Source organism: Leuresthes tenuis, unplaced genomic scaffold (assembly GCF_036924035.1).
Source record: "Leuresthes tenuis unplaced genomic scaffold, fLeuTen1.0.hap1 SCAF_23, whole genome shotgun sequence".
NCBI classification, from domain to species: Eukaryota; Metazoa; Chordata; class Actinopteri; order Atheriniformes; family Atherinopsidae; genus Leuresthes; species Leuresthes tenuis.
The window spans coordinates 8,638,523-8,660,434 of NW_027325377.1; the positions used below are offsets into that span (position 1 = coordinate 8,638,523).

At 38.0% G+C, this 21,912-nt stretch overlaps 2 protein-coding genes and 1 long non-coding RNA gene across 4 annotated transcripts in view; 1 reads left to right on the top strand and 2 right to left on the bottom strand.

The window, feature by feature from the left end:
* tmem178bb (transmembrane protein 178Bb) overlaps positions 1 to 4,322 on the top strand; it is a 105,927-nt gene extending 101,605 nt beyond the window's left edge. For both annotated transcript variants that reach the window (XM_072377572.1, XM_072377573.1), the window contains exon 5: positions 1,229 to 4,322. In XM_072377572.1, coding sequence (XP_072233673.1) covers positions 1,229 to 1,479 — 251 coding nt within the window. In that variant the 3' untranslated portion in view covers positions 1,480 to 4,322. The remainder of the gene's footprint in view (positions 1 to 1,228) is intronic.
* Positions 1 to 15,931, bottom strand: part of LOC140282969 (uncharacterized) — a 65,180-nt gene extending 49,249 nt beyond the window's left edge. The window contains exon 1 of the long non-coding RNA XR_011909963.1: positions 15,876 to 15,931. This is a non-coding gene — a long non-coding RNA (uncharacterized lncRNA). The remainder of the gene's footprint in view (positions 1 to 15,875) is intronic.
* The window catches only part of mrps33 (mitochondrial ribosomal protein S33), a 216,316-nt gene that overhangs the window by 110,709 nt on the left and 83,695 nt on the right, over positions 1 to 21,912 (bottom strand). The gene's annotated exons all lie outside the window — the stretch shown is intronic.

Here is a 21,912-nt window from a genome sequence, read left to right on the forward strand (position 1 = left end):
ATGGCAGCAATATTACATTTTACTAAGATGATGAGAATGCAAACCTAGAAAAATGTTCACTTTTCAGAAAAAACAAAAACTTAAGTCAATACCAGGTCATTCAAGAATTTCTATTTATACGAAATTTCGATCCGATTGTTGCGAACAGCACCGAGTTGCAAACTGTCTTTTACAGTTTTACTGTTTTTACCTCTCTTACAACTTTTTTGTTTTTTGGAATATGCTGTTGCATTGAATTCTATCATTTGTTTAAACTTTCTAAATTTGTTAAATTTGTTGGTCAATAAAGATTCTAAACATAATTTGATTTTACTTGTGTTAAATAAAGATTCAAATGAAACTGACAAATTGCAGATTTAGCTTTTTGCTGCATTTTAGAAAATTGCCCGACTTTTCTGGATATTGGGTTTGTATATATTAAATGTATATACTAATTACAGACTCCCAACACAAACTGAGCTAAATAGTTTTTGTAACTCTTTAAATATGCTAATCCAACAAGCATATTTATTCTACCTCATGCTTGTCCAGATATGTGGACAAAGGAGTCAGGATATTCTTACAACTACCTCTTCTACATTATTTGCAGCACACATTCCAATCCCCATACATGACAAAGTAGTGATAGAAATCATGGTAATGATGTGTTGACTTGTTCAATGACCTAGTTGAACCTAACCACAAATATAATATGTATGATGTTGTCCCATGTCTATAGTCACCTATGCTTTGTACTCCCAACTATCTATTTTTACAACTGTGAATTCTCTGCAGTATACAGTCTGACCTTCATACTACCTTGATTTGATGACCGTGGACTTAATCCAAGCAAAGTTTATAGTACATTTTTATCTTGATTAGTCATAATGGACAAATCATTTATCAAGGATACAAACACTTTTATAGGGACACAGGATTCAGAAGTATATAATCTTGCATCAACGATGGTAAACTGAAAACCGGGCTTACACTTGATTGTTCAATTCAATTCAATTCAATTCTATTTATATAGCACCAAATTACAACAATTGTCATCTCAAGGCACTTAAATAATATAGTCCAATTCAAGCCAATTGGAATTCAATTCATTGTAATCATAAGCCAATTCATTCATATAGAGCCAATTAAAAAAAATAATATCCTAGCTAAGGAAACCAACAGATTGCACCGAAACTTGTCTTCAGTCCCAATCTCCCGGATGCTTCAATAACTTGTTCTGTTTTTGCAGGAACCTTCTGTATCATCTCTCTTTGTACCTGCGTTGCTGGTATTAACTTTGAGCTTTCCCGTTACCCACGGTACCTGTATGGCCTACCTGATGATATTGGCCATGGCTACGGTTGGTCCATGTTTTGCGCCTGGGGAGGTCTCGGCCTCACCCTCATTGCTGGCTTCTTCTGCACTCTGGCTCCATCTGTTCAGCCAATACCCAGATCCACCTGCCCCAAGTCCCGGCAAGAGAATGGCACCGTCTGCTAAAGCTTACAACTGTGAGAAGACTGACTGAACCCACCAACTGACAACAAACAAAAAACCTGTTCCATGTGTACATCTGTCTACTCATCTCCACTCTATCCTGGTTACAGTTTTTTTTTTCAAATATCTGTGTGTGTTTAAAATGGGTGTCTTGATGATCTGCTATCTTGAAAATACAAGAAAAACTGAGAACTTGATATTAAAAAAATAATCAAAATTGTGCTTGTTTTGTTGTTGTGGAGCAGATGTAGATAGGGACCATGGACAAGAACAACTGCAAGAAGAATTTACTTTGAGACAATGAAGGACTAACTCATAGACTCTGGGTGTCTATTCACAAAGGGTGGCTCTAAACCTTAAGGTGGACAATGATGTTCAGCCATAGAACTCCACCTATTAACTGAGCCATTGTGATCAATCAGAAGAGAAACAATCAGATTGTTGTGATCAAGTAAACATTTCGAGGACGTTTTTCATGGACCTGTTGGATGATTCCCCAGGAATGGACCAATCATGAAACCATGTGACTTGTAGGAATGGGTTCATGTTTAGGAGCTATCAGTTAGCTTTCAATATTTCCACTTCTGAGCGCCCCCCAATTACTTGTAAATGGGGAGCGGTGAGGAGATCTAAGACTTTCACTTCATTGTACTTTTATTGTACAGAATATTCCAGAAAACAACAACCAGGAATTGTCCAATTTAATCATTTTTATTCTTGTTTAGATGCATTACAATTCTTTCTAATGATCATATATGCCATGTAGAATTTTTACATGCTTTTGTCTTTTACTCAGTGTGATTTTTTTTCTTCTTACTGAACCTTTCATGTTGTGAATGAACTATAGAGTGAGTGTCTGTTCAGAGCAAATGTTTCTTGAGTTTCTCTTTCTTTTTCGTTTGAGTCATGGAAGAGTAGGTGTGTGAGAATGTGTGTGTTGAGAGATTGCTTTGCAGTCTGTACAGAAACATGTCTTAAAAAAAAGAAAAAAGACCGTTTAACAAAATGGAGTCTTGCCTTGGGTATGAAGAAATGCTGGAACTTTGATGAACGGAGAGATGAAGGAGCCATTTCAAAGGGAGCAGCGATGTTCAGCGTGGTAATTTACTGCCCTGAGCAACAGTGGAATGATTAAATCTAATGAGAATACAGCAGCTTTTTTTCCTCAACTGGTTTTCATTTTCCAGGAACTCGTGAAGCTTTCTGTGAGACCTCTTCTTTCTGAGAGGAAGGTAAACAAGCACAAATTTCAGAAGATCTCAGCTTATTCAGCTAACATCTAAGATGTCAACACTAAGAAAGAAAATGTTCTGTATATGACTTTTGAAGGCCTAAGTTACCCATCATGACTCACAATTTTATGCTAGAATTGCATTTAATATAACTATGTACATTAGAGAATATGGCAATTTAATCCTTAAACAGCAGGTGGTTGTGCAAGCTGTGACAGAAGGCAAAGATTGCAATGTCCAGTGCTCCAGAGCTGAGCCTTAAACTCCAAAAATACAACACTCAATACACATACTGAGAGGCAGTAGGACTCCAGTGATCCTCTTCTGGTACATCTATTAACACCCAATAATTAATCTTAACTCCAGTAACAAAATTTGAATTGCGAACTGTTAAATAATTCTGGTTAATTACTGCTTGGGTCATATTTTTTTTGTGGCTTTTTGCCACCATTTCATTACATGATGACATCAGTATTCCACTTATGACTTGATAATTGCAGTTGTCAGTAATGTTTTTTTGCATGTGTGTTTAAAGAAACCTGGATATGCTACTTGAAAAAAAATTATATAAGGTTACTACGACTTAATAATGGTTATGATAATGATTTTGGTTTTGAGTGAAACACTTCTGGATGTATGACAAAGCAGGATGCAACAATGGGAGATGTAGTAAACTTCACCAATTCTTTCAGGAATTGTTTTTTGGAAATTCACCTGTGTGGATGTAACTAAGCTGGATTTAAACTACTTCTTTCGTGTGAACAAATCAGTACAACATTATGAATTCCAAGAACAACTCTCTGAAAATATGGTGATACATTGTCTATATGTGCATCCTCATAGTTGATTAAATAATTTCTGCCCTCTCGTTCATGGATGCCCCCCGGTCCTATCTTTTACTGGAAAAGTAAAGCCGAAAGGATTCTCAAACTGGTTTGGAAGATGTTCTTTTCCAGATTTGCTGGCATTACTGGGCTTGAACTTTAAAATATTTTAATTTGATGGACATCAAATGAATATGAACTTTTAGCTTACTTGTGTGCACAGTAAGCAAAATAAAATAAAAAACTTTATAAATATATAAAAGATCAAGGTTCAAAGATGAATCTTAATTAGGCCCTACTGTACAACTGTTGTTATTGTGTGTTCATGTCAGTTAACAGATTAAATGCCTTCATAGCCAACAATGCTTGGACTGGCACTCCTTCAGTTAACGTGTATTAACTGTTTCCATCCTCATTGCTTATAATAGTTTGTCTTGACTTGTTGCACTGTCAGTGTGTTCCCGGATCCCAGAAACTAACTTGTTCCTCTTTTTTTTTAACTTATTCATTGAATAAAAGACCCAAGAAGTAATAACTGGAATTATTTATCAATAAAAGAAACTTCCAGGTCTGTTCGTTACTCATGTAACACAGTATGGTGCTCTTGATGGGCTGCAGTTCTATCAAACACCATACTTACTAATTTTCCATCTGTTAGGGTGTTTCATTGTAGTATTGGCTGAAAAGGCATCATTTCAAACACAGAATAAAGGTAGAACTTGTGGTTGTGCATTAATTCAGTAATGTCCTAAAATAAAGTAGTTTTGTCTCCAGTGCACAGTTACAGTTGTCTTTGTTGGTCTGCTGGGGAGATGTGGCAACAACTAGGTGGGTATTTAATCTGAGCTTCTTTAGTCAGCGATAACAACATATGTGGAAAGTAAGTGGTAGCTTGTTCATACCCTTAAGTAAAACCCAAAAAGCATCCTTTAAAGTACGGCGACTACAGACTTCAGGAGGCAAATACGGCTAATGATTGATTTCAAATTGGAGCAAACATAATATTTCCTTTGACAAGTCCTCTTATAAGGATTAATAAGGAAGTGTGGTGGATGGCGAAGCATCACATTTTCAAGCATGGGATCTGCATTTCCCACCCAGACACACACAAAAAAAATTTCACTTCAGGTATATGTTCAGTATCACAGCAATTTACTAAAAGACTTCTGTCACTTTATGGCTGGATTTAGGCATTAATGTCTCATGTTTAGGGTTTGAAAATTATCGTGGCTGGGATTAGAATAAATTCTTGCTACTTATCCACCATCACTGGCATTCATTATCCACGTTCCTCGACCTGAAATTCCTGGGTGCCTGGGGGAAGTTTACTGCTTCAGTTTTCGGTATCACGTGGCACAATAACATGACAGTTTCGCCATTAACTTCTTCAAATAAAAATTTCTGTTTTCACCAAATACAATTACCATTACCACATACCATTACCACTGCCGTGGAGCCCCTGGAGCAAATTGTGCAAAGTAGAATGCTGCACAAGGTGATGAACATAATGGACAAAACTGTCCATCGTCTTCGTGACTGTGTGGAAGTATGTTCAGTCAGAAGCTTCATCGTCTCTTCTGCAACACCGAAGGGAACAAGAGTCCATTCCTGCCAGCAGCAGTAACCACAAGCAATAACAATTCAAGATGATGAAAATAATTAAATTAATAAAATACGATTATGGTATGATTGCCATCTTTTGTGTGGGAGACATGGGTTCAAATGCTCTGCAGGAAAGGTACTGCCTCCAGTAGGGGTCCTTAGGCAAGACCCCTTTACCCTATCTACCTACCTGTAAGTCACGTTGGGTAAAAGCGTCTGCCAAATAAACATAAAAGTATTTTCACATTTCATTTCATTTCATTTTTAGGGAAATACTGCCCTGAACCTTTGACAACTTGGTACAAGACTATATACTTTAAAAATATGTTAACAACAAGTTGTTCTGGTTCTGTCTTTTCCTTAGTTACATACTTTTGAAACTTTTGATTGAAAAACAACTTTGTCATGCTTGTCGATGCAGCAGGTCCCCGTATTTAAGTTACATTTCATTAATGGTTTACCGTGCCCCCCAGCAACACCAGTTGAGAGGTTGAACATTTCAAACCAAGTTGTTGTGATCAAGTTATTGATTCAGCATATAAGACCAAAATTATTATTTGTTATAATTTAGCCCAATGACATTGCAATATTAGTCTGTTCTATTCCAGATAAATAGCAAATGGACTATCCTTATGTAGCGCTTTTCTAGTCTAGCTGACCACTCAAAGCGCATTTACTCAATAAGTCATTTTCCCTCATTAACACACTCATTTTTACATTATTGTCACGGTGCGTGGTGCGAGAAGGGACCCAGATGCAGTTCTTCTCAAAAATCAAAAGGTTTATTTACAAAACGGGGAGCAGGAACAAAAGGCGCAGCAGAGCCGGATTATCAAAAATACTTAACATGAAAAAACACTAAACAAAACAAGGCTATGAAAAAACACTATGACTAAGGCTATCTTAAACAGGCTATGAGGCAGGCAATCAAACTTATCTTTTGTCGTGGAAGCATGAAGGGATAGTGAGGTAAGGACTCTGCAGTGACTGAAAGGAAACCAGAAGACTAAATACTGTGGGGGGAGTGATCAGTGAATGAGGTGCAGCTGTGAACAATGAGCCAGGTGACTTGAGTGAACTGAGGTGGCAGGGGAAAAACAGGACTAGAACATAACTGAAACCATGATTAAACAAACTGTGACATAACATAAACTTCTATAGCCGACTGTGACAATTATTGTTAGTCTATACAAGCTACGCAGTGCTTTTTATTTTGCACCTGAGGCTAAATATGGTTCAGTGTATTCGGACACTTGTGGTCCAGCAAATCAGGGGAACGACCCACCAACCTTCAGGCTGATAGATGAGCACTCTTCCTCCTGAGCAACAGCCACCCCAGATCCCTTAGCTTATCCAGTGTATGTTTTTTCCCCCAATTTATATGAGGAACACTTTGCATCCAGCAAAATTAATGGAATGATAAATTACTCACACTTTCTGCCTTATAAAAAAAGGAGAAAACTGTATGTAGCCTACTTGTGTAAATTAAAACCTGTTTGGTGTTTCACGTTTTATCAACAGTACTATGTATCATTTTTATGTCCATGCGCTGGTAGCTCCCAGTAGTTGTTCTCTTCAGTGTTTTCTAAGAAATCTATTGACAAAGCAAACAAAATTAGGGTCATTAGTGTCTCATTCACAAATCAAAGTAAATCAGCATTAACTCTGATTTACAAACAAGGTTTATCAAGTTGCAGTTAGTAGTATGTGTGTCTGCAACTATATGTGGCTTGTGACATTTCTCTGCTATGCCATTGCCTAATCTGAGATTAATCTCAGCCTCTTGATACAGATCTTCGCATTAACCAACCAGATGGGTAGTGACCACTCGCGCATTTGGCGCTCTCATCTTCTGAGGTAGCTTGATTAACAAGATCACAATGAAGAAATAATGTCTTACCAGCTTGCCAGGTCATGTTAACACATATCCTCATCTCCCTTTTTCATTTAGCCACTCTAAAAAAATGGATTGTGACACATGTTAATAATGTTTCACCCTTGGATGTCGTAGGATGATGACAATAAAGTTTATGCATGTCTGTCGGCCATAAAATCAGTCTCTTCTCCTTGGCTGACTTCTGTCCCACAAATATCATGCTTTACCAATGGCTGCACAGCTGCACTCCTGAAAGAGGCACTTGATATACTGCCCTCAAATGGATCCCATCTGCATTATCTCAAATGAGAAAAGAGTGCTCCCTGGTGAGTAAAGCCACCAGCAGTTGAGAACAAGTTATATTGCACCATACTGTTAACAGTAATCCCCTGCTGCTTGGACTACACAGTTATCAGATGTTAGCTCTATTAAGATAGAGCTACCCTGTCAGATAAAGGATTTTGTCTCTTCCCAGTCTAGGAGGAGCACATAATGAAAGGATATAGCCCGTTTCTTTTAATCTGTCCTACACTTACAATGATAATGACGGTGATATAACTTTATTGTCAGATAAGTCTGAAATACGTTTTGCATCATAGCACCTCCATTATTAACATCACAAAACTGAAATGAACATGAAGAAAACAAATTCACAGAAATAAAAAATTTTTTACTCCAGAATTTATCTCTTCTCCTCATGCATGTCTTCTGGAATTAAGCTCCTTATTCAGTGTTAGAATCAACTGATGCACAGAAGATATCCCAGAGCGTGTGTGCGTTCGGACGAAACATAGGATAAACTGACAGAAGGCATTAAATAAAAGTAAACAAAAGACTTTAATCAGAATCAGATTCAGCATTGTGCTTATTGGCAAAGGCACACACAAGGTTCCAGTCATTGGGCAACAGAGTGCAAAATACAGTGTAGAGATGTTATATACAGACATATAATATACTAATGACTTACTTAAAGGTGGACAAAAAGCACTGTTAAGGCAGGATAATAACACTCCTAATGAGAAATAAACAGGGGAGAGGTAATCAGAATCATACCAGTTGTGGCAAGGGCAGTAACACAACTAACTGAAGTGAACAAAGGATCAGGCTCTACAAAATAAAAAAGGAAGTTACATAACCTGAGAACACAGAACATGGAAACAGGGCAAAACCTAACTGAACACCACAGGAGTAAAGCAAAATCAATGATAAACCCAAGCGAACAGAATATGACTAACTAAGGAACTAAACTAAAACCTGAACCCAATAAGCAATGACAAATTTGTAGCACAAATAGAATAAAAGATTGTTGTACAAAGAATTGAAAAAAAGTTCAAGGCAGAATGTGACATGTGATGGATGACAGTAAATGAACTTACTTACCAGGAATGAAGAAATGATAAGATAGGGCACAAAGCAAATTGACTTTCGTCACAAGAATCAAAAGATGGGCATAAACAAAAAGCATAAAAAACGTGCCTGCATTGAGACTGAGTGGGGAGGAGAGCCTGCCTGCCTGTGTTAAGGCTGAGATGAGAGGAGAGCATGCCTGCATTGAAGCTGAGAGACAGGTGGAGAGCCTGCCTGCATAGAGGCTCAGATAAGAAGAGAGTCTGCCTGCATAGAGGCTGAGATAAGAGGAGAGTCTGCCTGCGTTCAATGCCTGAAGCTTCCAATTATATCCAATAGGTGATAGAGACAGTCAGAATAAGATGTGCCATTAAAGTATTGCACCAGTCTAACCACTGAAGCTGTTGGTATGGAATGTTGGTTTTACAGAACTTTGTCAAAGTTGTTTAAAATTGTTTACTTGAATTGAACTATAAAATCTTACAAATATTGAAATAATTAGTTGCAATGCAAGGCATTTGACTCACTAAATTAAATTCAAACTGCTGTTGGGACAAAGCGTGTGATGTGGAGAACACTTTCGATACGGAGAATTCAAATTATGAATATGATAGGATGAAATCCTTGATCCACAATTATCCATGATTACAATTGAGATTTTGAATATGTTGAACTCAGCCTATATATCATTTCAGTAATATATTTTGAGGAACAGAGGCACGTAAACAAGAGTGAAAGAACAACCACCTAAATAATAATCACTGCATTTTATAAAATGAATGTGTTAAAGGTGATTAATTAATGTATTATGCCCTTTTTAACAGTTTGACGCAATTTTCAGAGGTCTGATTGAGATGTATGAGACAGGCTTTGACCTGTTTGTTTAAGCACAGTGCCTGTCACTGACCTGTTTTAACACCTCTGTTAACAGTCTGTTTTGAAGGGAAGAGACTTAAGTGCTCAACTTTTTTATTCTCCTTGACGAGGGGTCAAGGAGAATAAAACCTGGCATCCATTGTGCAATTTAATGCATTTAATTTAATGTATTTAATGCAGCAAACATAATGAAGCTATTCCTCCACCAAAAATACTCCAGTTCTATATAAAGATACAGATAGTTACCCTATTGATGCAAGAGGGAACTAGTTTTGCAGCGTAGCTGTAGGTTAGCAGCATATGCTTGCAAACCATGCTTTTTGATCAACTGTTGTGGATCAATCTGGAGATGTACACAGCGTAACTCGTAGTAATGCACATGCAACATTAATCACTGTGTTTAGATATTTTGTATATATTAGCATCAGTAAACAGTTGTACTTGGAGATCTACATATTTTTCAGAAACACAGAGCATATTAAGCTAGGCTAGGCTAGGCTTTCAAAATGCATGGGATAAACTTTATGGCAGGACACGTGGATGCAGCTGATATAATAAGAATAGAGATGATAAGGAAAAGGCACAAAGTGCACTAAATATTGATTATAGGGAGGTTTTTCATATGGTCTGCTTTTTAATTTACCCTTTGAAATGGGTAATGTTGATGGGCACTAACAAACTTAAGAATACAAAAGGTAAAATGGAATGAACGATGAGGAAATTGAGGAAGCAGCTAAGGTGTCTGGCTGTGGTAAATGAATAGACGTAGGCCATGATGAACACATTACAGCTATTCTGAACCTGCCAGTGAATGTTAATGGAAAAATAAAACTTAAGATCAAAGCAGGGTTACAGAGCTGAAACAGAGTGAAATACTTTCAGTTTGAAAAAAACAAGACGTATAAGATGAAGTGAAATGTCAAAAAGTGGTTTGGGAGATTTTGACTAAAGTTGCACAAACTTGGAGAAAGCACAGCTTGGATTGTATTAGAAAAATTATGCATTACGTGTACACAGGAAATGACTTAAAGGGAAACATTCACGCTATTCCACAGTCTGGGACATCAGAGATAAGAGATGGCAGGCCTCCCTGTCTGCAGGGGACTGTTAAGGCCCAGTGGTGTGTGTACCAAAGCCTATATTACATGTCTATAGGCAGTGCAACAGAGGAGGCTGCAATGTGCATTTCAGACTACCTGGAGTCTGTGACCGTCACCTGGTCCTTTATATTCTGCAAGCACGGTGCCCTAAATCCATCGCTAAATTTTGTATGGCTTCATTAGCAGGAAAGGAGCTGGGGCATGAGACTTAATTCCAGGGCTTTCTTCATGGCCAGGGCTACAGAAGCATCTAAAATAATGGATACTGTGGATATTTTGTGTTCTTACATTTTTTTCATAGATGCTAAATACAATAAAATTATTTGGGTTAGATTTCAAACTACCTCAAGACTCTACATCCAGATTGCTGTGAAAATGTCTCTTGACTCTCCGCTACAAGGCTGCTGATGATCTCAACTGACCTGCAGAATGAAGATTAGGATACTAATCTACAGCAGGAGACTCACCTCGTTCTTCCTCCCCCCAGCTGACGCAGCTGTCTACTGAGGTACCAGCCTGATAGTAAACTATCAACAGCCCATTATCCCAGCCTGGATAAACATCGCTTTCTTCATGAGAAGTACTGTGGTTGCTGTGTTTATTTTCTTGCTGTTGCTGTATAGAATAGAATAAAATAGAACAGACTTTATTGTCATTGCACATCAGAGTACAACGAAAAACACATAAGCTTATGCACTGTATAAAAAAAGTGAAAAGAGTCAAGTATAAAAGTATAAAGAATGAAAGAGTTATATGAATTTTACAGATGTGTATACATATACAAATGTACTATGCTCGCACAGACATTTGTACATAAATATATATACACTTAAATATACATCCATACATATACATTAACAACTATATACACATCTGTACACACACCTATATCGACATATTTACATACACACAGCAGAGAAAGAAAAAAACTGTCCAGAGGGCAGCTGGTCAAACAAGTGATAGGTGAGAGGGGTCTCCTGTGATGGCCCTAGTTTTCATGAGGATCAGGACAAGTCATCCAGGGAGGGCACAGGGTACCTGATGATTTTTTGGGCAGTGTTGGAGCCAATGTACCAGTCACCAAGACAGTATGTAAGTACACTTTCCACAGAGGACTGATAGAAGGCCAGTAGTAGCACGTTCTTGTCCAGGTTGTGCTTCATTATATCAGTATTGGGGCCCACCCTTACACCGCTGTTTATTGTATATAGGATAGAATAATCTACATTTCTTAACTGGTTTAAAAAAAAATTGATCAAATATTCATTTATCTCACTTTGTTAACAGTTACTTACTTTTCATACAACAAAACATCAAGTTTTACCAAAGACTAATACTTTAAAGGAATTTTGGCCACTTTAATTTCTATCTCAAGTCAGCAAGCAACTTTTCTTCCATCCATCCATTTTCTATATCCAATTAATTGATCGGTTGGGTTGCAGGGGGGCTAGAGTCTATCCCAGCGGTCATCGGGCGAAAGGGTTGGACAGGTTGCCAGTCCATCACAGGGCCACACAGAGACAAACGAGACAAACAACCATGCACACTCACACTCACTCCTAAGGACAACTTTAGAGTCACCAATTAACCTAACATGCATGTTTTTGGACGGTGGAAGGAAGTTGGAGTACCTGGAGAATACCCACACATACACGGGGAGAACATGCAAACTCCACACAGAAAGGCGCGGTGGGGATTGACCGTTGAACCCTCTTGCTGTGAGGCAGCGGTGCTAACCACCACACCACCCCCTAACCCTAAAGACATGGATGAGTGAGTTTGGTGTGGAAGGACTTGACTGACCTGTACAGAGTCCTGACCTCAACCTGATAGAACACCTTTGGCATGAATTAGAGCGGAGACTGCGAGCCAGGCTTTTTGTCCAACATCAGGGTCTGACCTCACAAATGCACTTCTGGAATAATGGCCAAAAAAATCCCATAAACACACTCCTAAACCTTGTGGAAAGTTTTCCCAGAAGAGTTGAAGCTGTTATAGTTGTTGTGGTCTGACGGCTTTGCTTTGCGGTAAGACGTATTGCATCACTTCCTGTTGCTTTGTGTGTGTGCACTGTGACAGTTCTCGCTCTTCTTGAACTACTAATAATCACCTTATTTCTCCCTATAATTTACACATCTTGCATAGTTAACTCTATCCCATACTTGTTATATTCTAACGCTCACTCTTACAGATCTTTAGTTTTTATTTTTCACTTTTTAGCGTTGTGTCTGGTTCTCTAGCTTAGCATGGCTACCAGTTCTCTTCCTCTATCTCCTGCTTTCACCTGCTCCGTGTGTCAGATGTTTAGTTACTCCTCTGCCTCCTTTAGTGGTAATGGTACATGTAACAAATGTAGTCTTTTTGTAGTTTTGGAGGCAAGGTTATCTGAATTGGAAGCTCGGCTCTGTACTGTTGAAAACCACCCGATAGCGAGCCAGGCCCCTTTAGTCAGTGCGGAGCCACCTAGCGTAGCTAGCTCTGTTAGTCGTCCCCGAGCAGATCCCGAGCAGCCGGGACTTAAGAGTGGCTGGGTGACTGTCAGGAAGAGGAGTCATAGCCCTAAAGTCAAGCCCGTGGTTCACCATCAACCTGTCCACGTTTCTAATAGATTTTCTCCACTCAGCGACACACCCGCTGAGGACAAAACCCTGGTAATTGGCAGCTCTATAGTCAGAAACGTGGCATTAGAGACACCAGCGACCATAGTCAAATGCATTCCAGGGGCCAGAGCGGGCGACATAGAATCCTATTTAAAACTGCTGGCTAAGGATAAACGTAAATACGGTAAAATAGTTATTCACGTCGGCGGTAATGACACCCGGTTACGCCAATCGGAGGTCACTAAAATTAATGTTGCATCGGTGTGTAATTTTGCCAAAACAATGTCGGACTCCGTAGTTTTCTCTGGACCCCTGCCAAATCTGACCAGTGATGACATGTTTAGCCGCATGTCCTCATTCAATCGCTGGTTGTCTAGATGGTGTCCAGCAAACAACGTGGGCTACATAGATAATTGGCAATCTTTCTGGAGAAAACCTGGTCTGATGAGGAGAGACGGCATCCATCCCACTTTGGAAGGAGCTCTTCTCATTTCTAGAAATATGGACGAATTTATTAGTCATCCAAAAACATGACATCCCAGGGTTGAGACCAGGATGCAGAGTTGTAGTCTTACACACTTCTCTGCGGCTTCCCACCTGATGCTGCCCCCCCCTCAATCAAAAAACACAAAAGGAGCAAATCCTCTTGTGCAAAAAAAAATTAAAACAAAAACTTTAACTGAACAAAAACATCAAACTATTAAATGTGGTTTGCTGAATATTAGATCTCTCCCTTTGAAGTCTCTGTTAGTGAATGATTTGATTTGTGATCATCATATTGATATATTTTGTCTTACAGAAACCTGGCTGCAGCAGGAGGATCATGTTAGCATTAATGAATCAACTCCCTCTGACTATTTAAATGTTCATGTTCCTAGAACCACAGGCAGAGGAGGAGGAGTGGCAGCTATCTTCAGATCAGGGTTACTAATCAGTCCTAGACCCAAGATTAGTTTTAGCTCTTTTGAATCTCTGATTCTCAGTTTTTCCCACCCAAAGTGGAAATCACAAAAACCTCTTGTGTTTGTTGTTGTGTATCGTCCACCTGGCCCTTATTCTGAGTTTCTGTCTGAATTCTCAGAGTTTTTATCCCAGTTAGTGCTGAGTACAGATAAAGTCATTGTAGTGGGTGACTTTAATATTCATGTAGATGTTGAAAATGACAGCCTAAATATTAACTTTAATTCTATATTAGACTCTATTGGATTTTCTCAAAGTGTTCACAGACCTACTCACTGCCTTAATCATACCCTTGACCTTGTGCTGACTTATGGCATTGAGAGTGAACAGTTAACAGTGTTCCCTCATAACCCTGTCTTGTCTGACCATTTTTTAATAACTTTTGAATTTACATTACTTGACTACACGGTTTCTGAGAAGAATTCTACATATAGAAAGTGTCTGTCAGAGAATGCTGTAACCAGATTTAAAGAGTTGATTTCATCATCCTTTTCTTCACTGCCATGTGCTGATATGACACAGGATGGCTACCTAAATTTTACTCCAGTAGAACTTGACTCTCTTGTTGACAGCACTACAGCTTCAATGCGTACAACACTGGACAATGTTGCCCCTCTGAAAAGGAAGGTAATCAGTCAGAAGAGGTTGGCTCCTTGGTATAATTCACAGCTGCGTGCGTTAAAGCAGACTGCAAGAAAGCTGGAGAGACAGTGGCGTTCCTCTAATTTAGAAGAGTCTCAATTAGTCTGGAAAGATAGTTTAATAACGTATAAGAAAGCACTTCGTAAAGCTAGAACTGCGTATTATTCATTATTGATAGAAGAGAATAAGAATAATCCCAGGTTTCTTTTCAGCACTGTTGCCAGGCTGACAAAGAGTCCGAGCTCTGTTGAGCCATGTATTCCTTTAACTCTCAGCAGTGAGGATTTCATGAGATTCTTCATCAATAAAATTGTTTCTATCAGAGAGAAGATTAATGGAATCCTTCCCATTATTATCACTGATGTATCATCAAGTAGAGCAGCTTTAGAAGTATCTTTCGAACCTGAATTGTATTTAGACAGCTTCTGTCCAGTTGATCTTTCTGAGCTAACAACAGCAATAGTCTCTTCTAAACCATCAACTTGTATGTTAGACCCAATCCCAACCAGACTGTTCAAGGAGGTTTTCCCCTTAATTGACACTTCCATATTGGATTTGATCAATCGGTCTTTGTTGACAGGATATGTACCTCAGACTTTTAAGGTTGCTGTAATTAAACCTTTACTTAAAAAACCTACTCTTGATTCAGAAGTGTTGGCTAATTATCGACCTATATCCAATCTCCCTTTTTTGTCCAAAGTTCTTGAAAAAATAGTTGCAGTTCAACTTTGTGATCATTTACATAGAAATAATCTGTTTGAAGAGTTTCAGTCAGGATTCAGAGTGCATCATAGCACAGAAACAGCACTGGTGAAAGTTACCAATGATCTCCTGTTAGCCTCTGATAGCGGACTTGTTTCTGTGCTTGTCCTGTTGGATCTCAGTGCTGCATTTGATACGATCGATCACAGCATTCTGTTACAGAGACTTGAACATGTTATTGGGATTAAAGGAACTGCATTAGGCTGGTTTAAGTCATATTTATCTGATAGATTCCAATTTGTTCTTGTAAATGAGGAATCTTCCTCACACGTTGGAGTAAGTCATGGAGTTCCTCAGGGTTCTGTGCTTGGACCGATTCTTTTTACTTTATACATGCTTCCATTAGGTAACATTATCAGACAGCATGGCATAAATTTCCATTGTTATGCTGATGATACTCAGCTGTACTTATCTATGAAACCAGATGAAACCTACAGGTTGGTCAGGCTACAAGCCTGTCTTAAAGACATAAAGACCTGGATGACTCAGAACTGTCTGCTTTTAAATTCAGACAAAACTGAAGTTGTTCTCTTTGGACCTGAGCGCTTCAGGGAGAAATTGTCTAGTTATATAGTTACTCTAGATGGTATTTCCTTGGCTTCTAGTTCTACAGTGAGGAACCTTGGAGTTATTTTTGACCAGAATTTATCATTTGACGCACATATAAAACTGGTTTCTAGGACTGCCTTCTTTCACCTTCGTAATATTGCTAAAATCAGGAACATCCTGTCTCAAGGTGATGCAGAGAAACTAGTTCATGCATTTGTTACTTCAAGATTGGACTACTGTAATTCCTTATTATTGGGCTGTCCCACATATTCTCTGAAAAGCCTCCAGCTGATCCAAAATGCTGCAGCCAGAGTTCTGATGAGAACTAACAGGAGAGATCATGTTTCTCCAGTTTTAGCTTCTCTTCATTGGCTCCCTGTTAAATTCAGAATAGAATTTAAGATTCTTCTTCTGACATATAAAGTTCTTAATGACCAAGCTCCATCATATCTTAAAGATTTAATTGTAAGATATTTTCCTAACAGAGCACTTCGCTCCCAAACTGCAGGTTTACTTGTTGTTCCCAGAGTTTCTAAAAGTAGAATGGGAGGTAGAGCCTTCAGTTATCAGGCCCCTCTCTTGTGGAATAAGCTGCCAGTAAATGTCCGGGAAGCAGACACCCTTTCCACTTTTAAGATTAGGCTTAAAACTTTTCTTTTCGATAAAGCTTACAGTTAGGGATGGCTCAGGTAATCCTGAAACATCCCATAGTTAAGCTGCTATAGGCTTAGACTGCTGGGGGACCTCATCTGTCACACCTTTCCTCACTTTGCTCTCTTTTTCCCCCTGTTTAATTTCAAAATTGATTTTATGTACATGTGACATTATTGTGGTTATTAACCTATGTTTCCCTGTTCCAACAGATATCCTTTGAATGGCGTTATGGTGTTTTTCCCCCCTCTTTTCCCTCTTTTCTGTCTTCTCAAACCCCAGCTGGTCGAGGCGGATGGCCACCCTTCCTGAGTCTGGTTCTGCCAGAGGTTTCTTCCTGTTAAAAGGGAGTCGTTCCTTTCCACAGTTGCCACAGGCACGCTCAGGACGGGAGATTGGACTGAAGACACATTTCGGTGCAATCTGTTGGTTTCCTTAGCTAGGATATTAATTTTTTGAATTAGCTCTATATGAATTAATTGGATTATGATTACAATGAATTGAATTCCAATTGGCTTGAATTGGACTATATTACTTAAGTGCCTTGAGATGACAATTGTTGTAATCTGGCGCTATATAAATAAAATTGAATTGAAATTGAATTGAATTATAGCTGCAAAGGGTGGGCCGACATCATATTTAACCCTATGGATTAAGAATGGAAAGTCACTTAAGTTCATATGCATGTAGGCAGATGAGCTAATACTTTTATAGTGTATATAAATAGTAAAAAAATGGAAAAGAAAACATTTTGAAATATGTCTTCAGATATGATTAAATATATTTAATTATATAATATTTAACTAAATATGACTAAATATATATTTTCTCATGATTTGACATACATGTTCCCATATATGTGTGAGCATATAATACATGTATGTAAAAATGAATTATTTAACATTTTATAAAATATATATATGAATGCATCTGCATATATTTTTCAATATATGAAAAGCGGAAATTTTTATAATATAGATATATATGGTAATATATTTACAATATTTCTATATATATAAAAATAAGTAACTTTTATAGTTCATTTTAATTATCAGTTTGTGAAACCAGAAAGGATGGGAATTTTATCAAATCATTTCAAATAACTAACAAATCAAAATTAAAAGAAATTTAACATATTGACAGTAAATATATGAAGAATTATATTTTTCTTCCCTAAGGGGTGTTGCAGCAGAAGAATAGAACAAAAACAAAAGAAGAAATAAATAAACACGATTAAATAATTTAAAAAGTAACTACACAAAAATAGTTAGTATGAAAAAATGACACAACAAATCAATATGAATAATTCAATTCAATTCAATTCAATTCAATTCAATTCAATTTTATTTATATAGCGCCAGATTACAACAATTGTCATCTCAAGACACTTAAGTAATATAGTCCAATTCAAGCCAATTGGAATTCAATTCATTGTAATCATAATCCAATTAATTCATATAGAGCTAATTCAAAAAATTAATATCCTAGCTAAGGAAACCAACAGATTGCACCGAAATGTGTCTTCAGTCCAATCTCCCGTCCTGAGCATGCCTGTGGCGACTGTGGAAAGGAACGACTCCCTTTTAACAGGAAGAAACCTCTGGCAGAACCAGACTCAGGAAGGGTGGCCATCCGCCTCGACCAGCTGGGGTTTGAGAAGACAGAAAAGAGGGAAAAGAGGGGGGAAAAACACCATAACGCCATTCAAAGGATATCTGTTGGAACAGGGAAACATAGGTTAATAACCACAATAATGTCACATGTACATAAAATCAATTTTGAAATTAAACAGGGGAAAAAGAGAGCAAAGTGAGGAAAGGTGTGACAGATGAGGTCCCCCAGCAGTCTAAGCCTATAGCAGCTTAACTATGGGATGTTTCAGGATTACCTGAGCCATCCCTAACTATAAGCTTTATCGAAAAGAAAAGTTTTAAGCCTAATCTTAAAAGTGGAAAGGGTGTCTGCTTCCCGGACATTTACTGGCAGCTTATTCCACAAGAGAGGGGCCTGATAACTGAAGGCTCTACCTCCCATTCTACATAAGAACTGTACAAACAGTGGTATGGCTCTGTGAATGAGAAAAACAGGTAATTCCACACTGATGCAGAGATATTGCACAATAGTAGGTACAGTACAGTCTGACAGCTGTTGGAAGGAAAGACCTGCGATAACACTCCCACACATGTTTGACAGAGATGGAAGAGCCTGTCATTCAACAAACTTTCCAGAGCCATCACAGTGAATGAAAGTTTGTCTAGCATCCTCCTTCCCCCACCTGTCATCCTTCTGTTTGTTATTAGCCTCTCAGTCAAACAAGGATGATTAAAACAGTCACCAGGTAAATAAAATAAGGTCTCAAAATTGTAAACAAAAATTGGTAGTATGCTTTCTGTACAACACCCTGATTGACAGATCTCGGAACACCTCGAACGAGCTCCACAAAGAGTTTGTTTTAATCTAAGTAAATGCAAACATTTTATATTTCAGTCACCTTACAGCTTCTGAATAAGTTACCAACATTCTTAAATAGTTAACCTTACATTCTCATGGGGTTCTCATGGGGTGCACTTACAGTCCTGTAACAGTGCATTATAAGATTATCAACTTGGCTCTTCAATCCACAGAGCATAAATCTGTTTCCCTGAGCTAGTGTGTTGTCACATCTGTGGTGGTGTTGCATTTTGGCTTCACTCTTCACAAAATGAATCCATTTTTTCTCATTCTCGCTACTCCTCAGCATTTTAAGTTGACAGCCCAAGCTCTGCAAATTCTCACATCCAGAGAAGACACATTTCCATGACAGAGGCAGAACAGTTGCCAGTCGGAGGCTTAGGTATTGTAGTATGAATACATGATGTATTGTAATACAACACTTCATGTATACAACATGAAGTGTTGTATTAATAATGCTCACCTTATGTAGTCAGTCCCACTGGGTCATGGAAATGGGATTTTTAAATGTGCACAAAAAAATTGTGAAATGAAAATAGATGAACTGTTTTAACAGTCTTACTCCACAATTCCGTAAAACACATTTCTCATCCATTTTAAGCAACTATTGTGCAACGTGTGTTTCCATGAAAATCTCAGGATCTGCTCCACCTTGGTCTTCAAACTTAATTTCAGTGACAATTGAAGTCTGAATTTCGCATAAATTCATTTCAGAAACTGTTAAGGATCTGTAGACACACTGTTGAAAGCCAATTTGTAACTACATTAATATTCCTGAAAATAACTATTTCTATGTAGATAGTTTATGGTAAATAAAGTCATACTCTGTGCATTACATAATATAATCCAATGTTTTCTGTCTTTCGTAAAATGTGGGAGGTGCACTAGCAATGTGTGCATGTTAGTGCACATGACCCATGCCACTGCAAACAGTAATATCACCTGGTATCTGCTTTTTGATTTAGCTGTTTTCTTCCCTACTGTGTTAAAATAATACATAGAAAATAATATGCTGCCATCAAGTGGTCAATTTACTGTATAAGCAAGAAGTACTGTTTCTTTACCCACAATGCAATGTATTTCTGTATGACTTGTGTTTGTTTTTCTTTCAAGCTCCGAGTTGTTTACCTATTTTACACAATATATTACACAGCATTTTGTTTTCAGTATGTTGCCTGATGCTATGATCTGGGAAAGATAATACTCCACTCGAACGAAGTTAAAACAAAGAAATAAAAAATAAAAAGTTTGTTGTACTCTTAAAGTAGATGTGTGTTGACTGTTAATCAAAATGTGTTAATTTACAGCTATGGTTGGGCCATCTGAAGCCCTTTTCAGACATCCACACTTTTCCATTAATCTATAAAAAGTGCTTTACTTTAGCAGAGCACAAGCCCGAACTGCTGCAGTCACATTTTAAACTATCAGCTGTTTTAAACACCACTTTGCTGTGGGCGCTGTGTATGAATAGCTAAGCACAACAATAAACTGAGAAATAAAAAACATAATCTATGTCAGCAACGTGTGACTGTGGATGTTAAGACAAGCTTTTTCAGATGCGTGTGTTATGTTAATGACCAGGGAAATGTTGAAATGTAAGTACAGAGAAAGGAAATGGATGATATTTTCAATCAGGAAGTCGACTGTAAGGTTGAGTGGCCTAATTCAATAATATGTTGAAATGTATGTACCTTGTACAATAAATAAAAGATTGTATCAGACTTCTTACATCAACCTAACAATCATGAGCACTGCGAATGAGGCCTTGTCTTGAAAAGATGATTTCCCACTCTGCAGTGCAGAGGTACAAGAATGCCTCGAACTCCCAGGTCCCGTTTAGTCAAACACATGCTGGGCAGTGGTGGTCAGATGGTGAGAGTCCAGCCTGAAGATGTTACATAACCACAAGATTAAAAGAGTTGTTATGCTGGTCTATCTCTCAGTCTCATAAAAGACAACCATTTTTTAGACCAAATAGCCAACACTGAGTAATTGGGCAGAATGGAGTTCCAATGCACATCCTTTTGCAATTAGGTAGCATGAGCTAGAACAAAGACGTTTAAACCGAATTGTGAAATGATTCTAAGTTAGTAGGCAGTCATTGATAGTCACCTGTTAGTCTTTGTGTGTCCTTGGTGAAAGTAAAAAAATATATATTAGTAAACAGGCCCAGACTGTTCATGAAAATGGTTAATACAAAGATTTAATTAAACTGCAATCTGTATTTAAAGAGACCTAATTCATGTTTATGTCTGAGCTCATGGGAAAGAGAAAAAAACATCTTTTATCGTTAAGCCTTTTAACACTGTGCTCCTACTGTTAGAGGGAATTTTGAGATTGCATTAAAAGTACTTTGTCAAGGAAATGGTGAAAAAGTTATTCTATTGTTAAAAGCACAAATACTTGTTTATTTAATTAGTGTAGAACATTCTGACTGATGGGCTGCACAGTGGTGTGGTGGTTAACACCATCGCCTCACAGGAATCCAGGAGGTTTGAATCCCGGGGTCTTTCTTTGGGGAGTTTTCCATCTTTTCCCCCGTTCGTGGGATCTCTACGGGTACTCCGGCTTCCTCCCACTGCCAAAAAACATGCATGTTAGGTTAATTGGTGACTTTAAATTGTCCCTAGGAGAGAGTGTGGATGGATACTGACTGACTGATTTAGCTCTGACTTATCTGCCTTTATCATCAAGCTCATTGAGAGAAGGCCAAACTAAGAAAAATTACTTTCAGGAATCTAAAATATCAAACTAATTCCAGTTATTTCACACTTTTTTGTTTACTACATAATTCCATATGTGTTCATTCATAGTTTTGATACCTTCAGTGAGAATCTACAATGTAAATAGTGAAAATAAAGAAAAAACATTAAATGAGAAGGTGTGTCCAAACTTTTGACTGGTAGTGTATATATGACATTAGCAGCTTTCGTGAAGAGAAGCCACCTTTGAGAAACAAGCCTA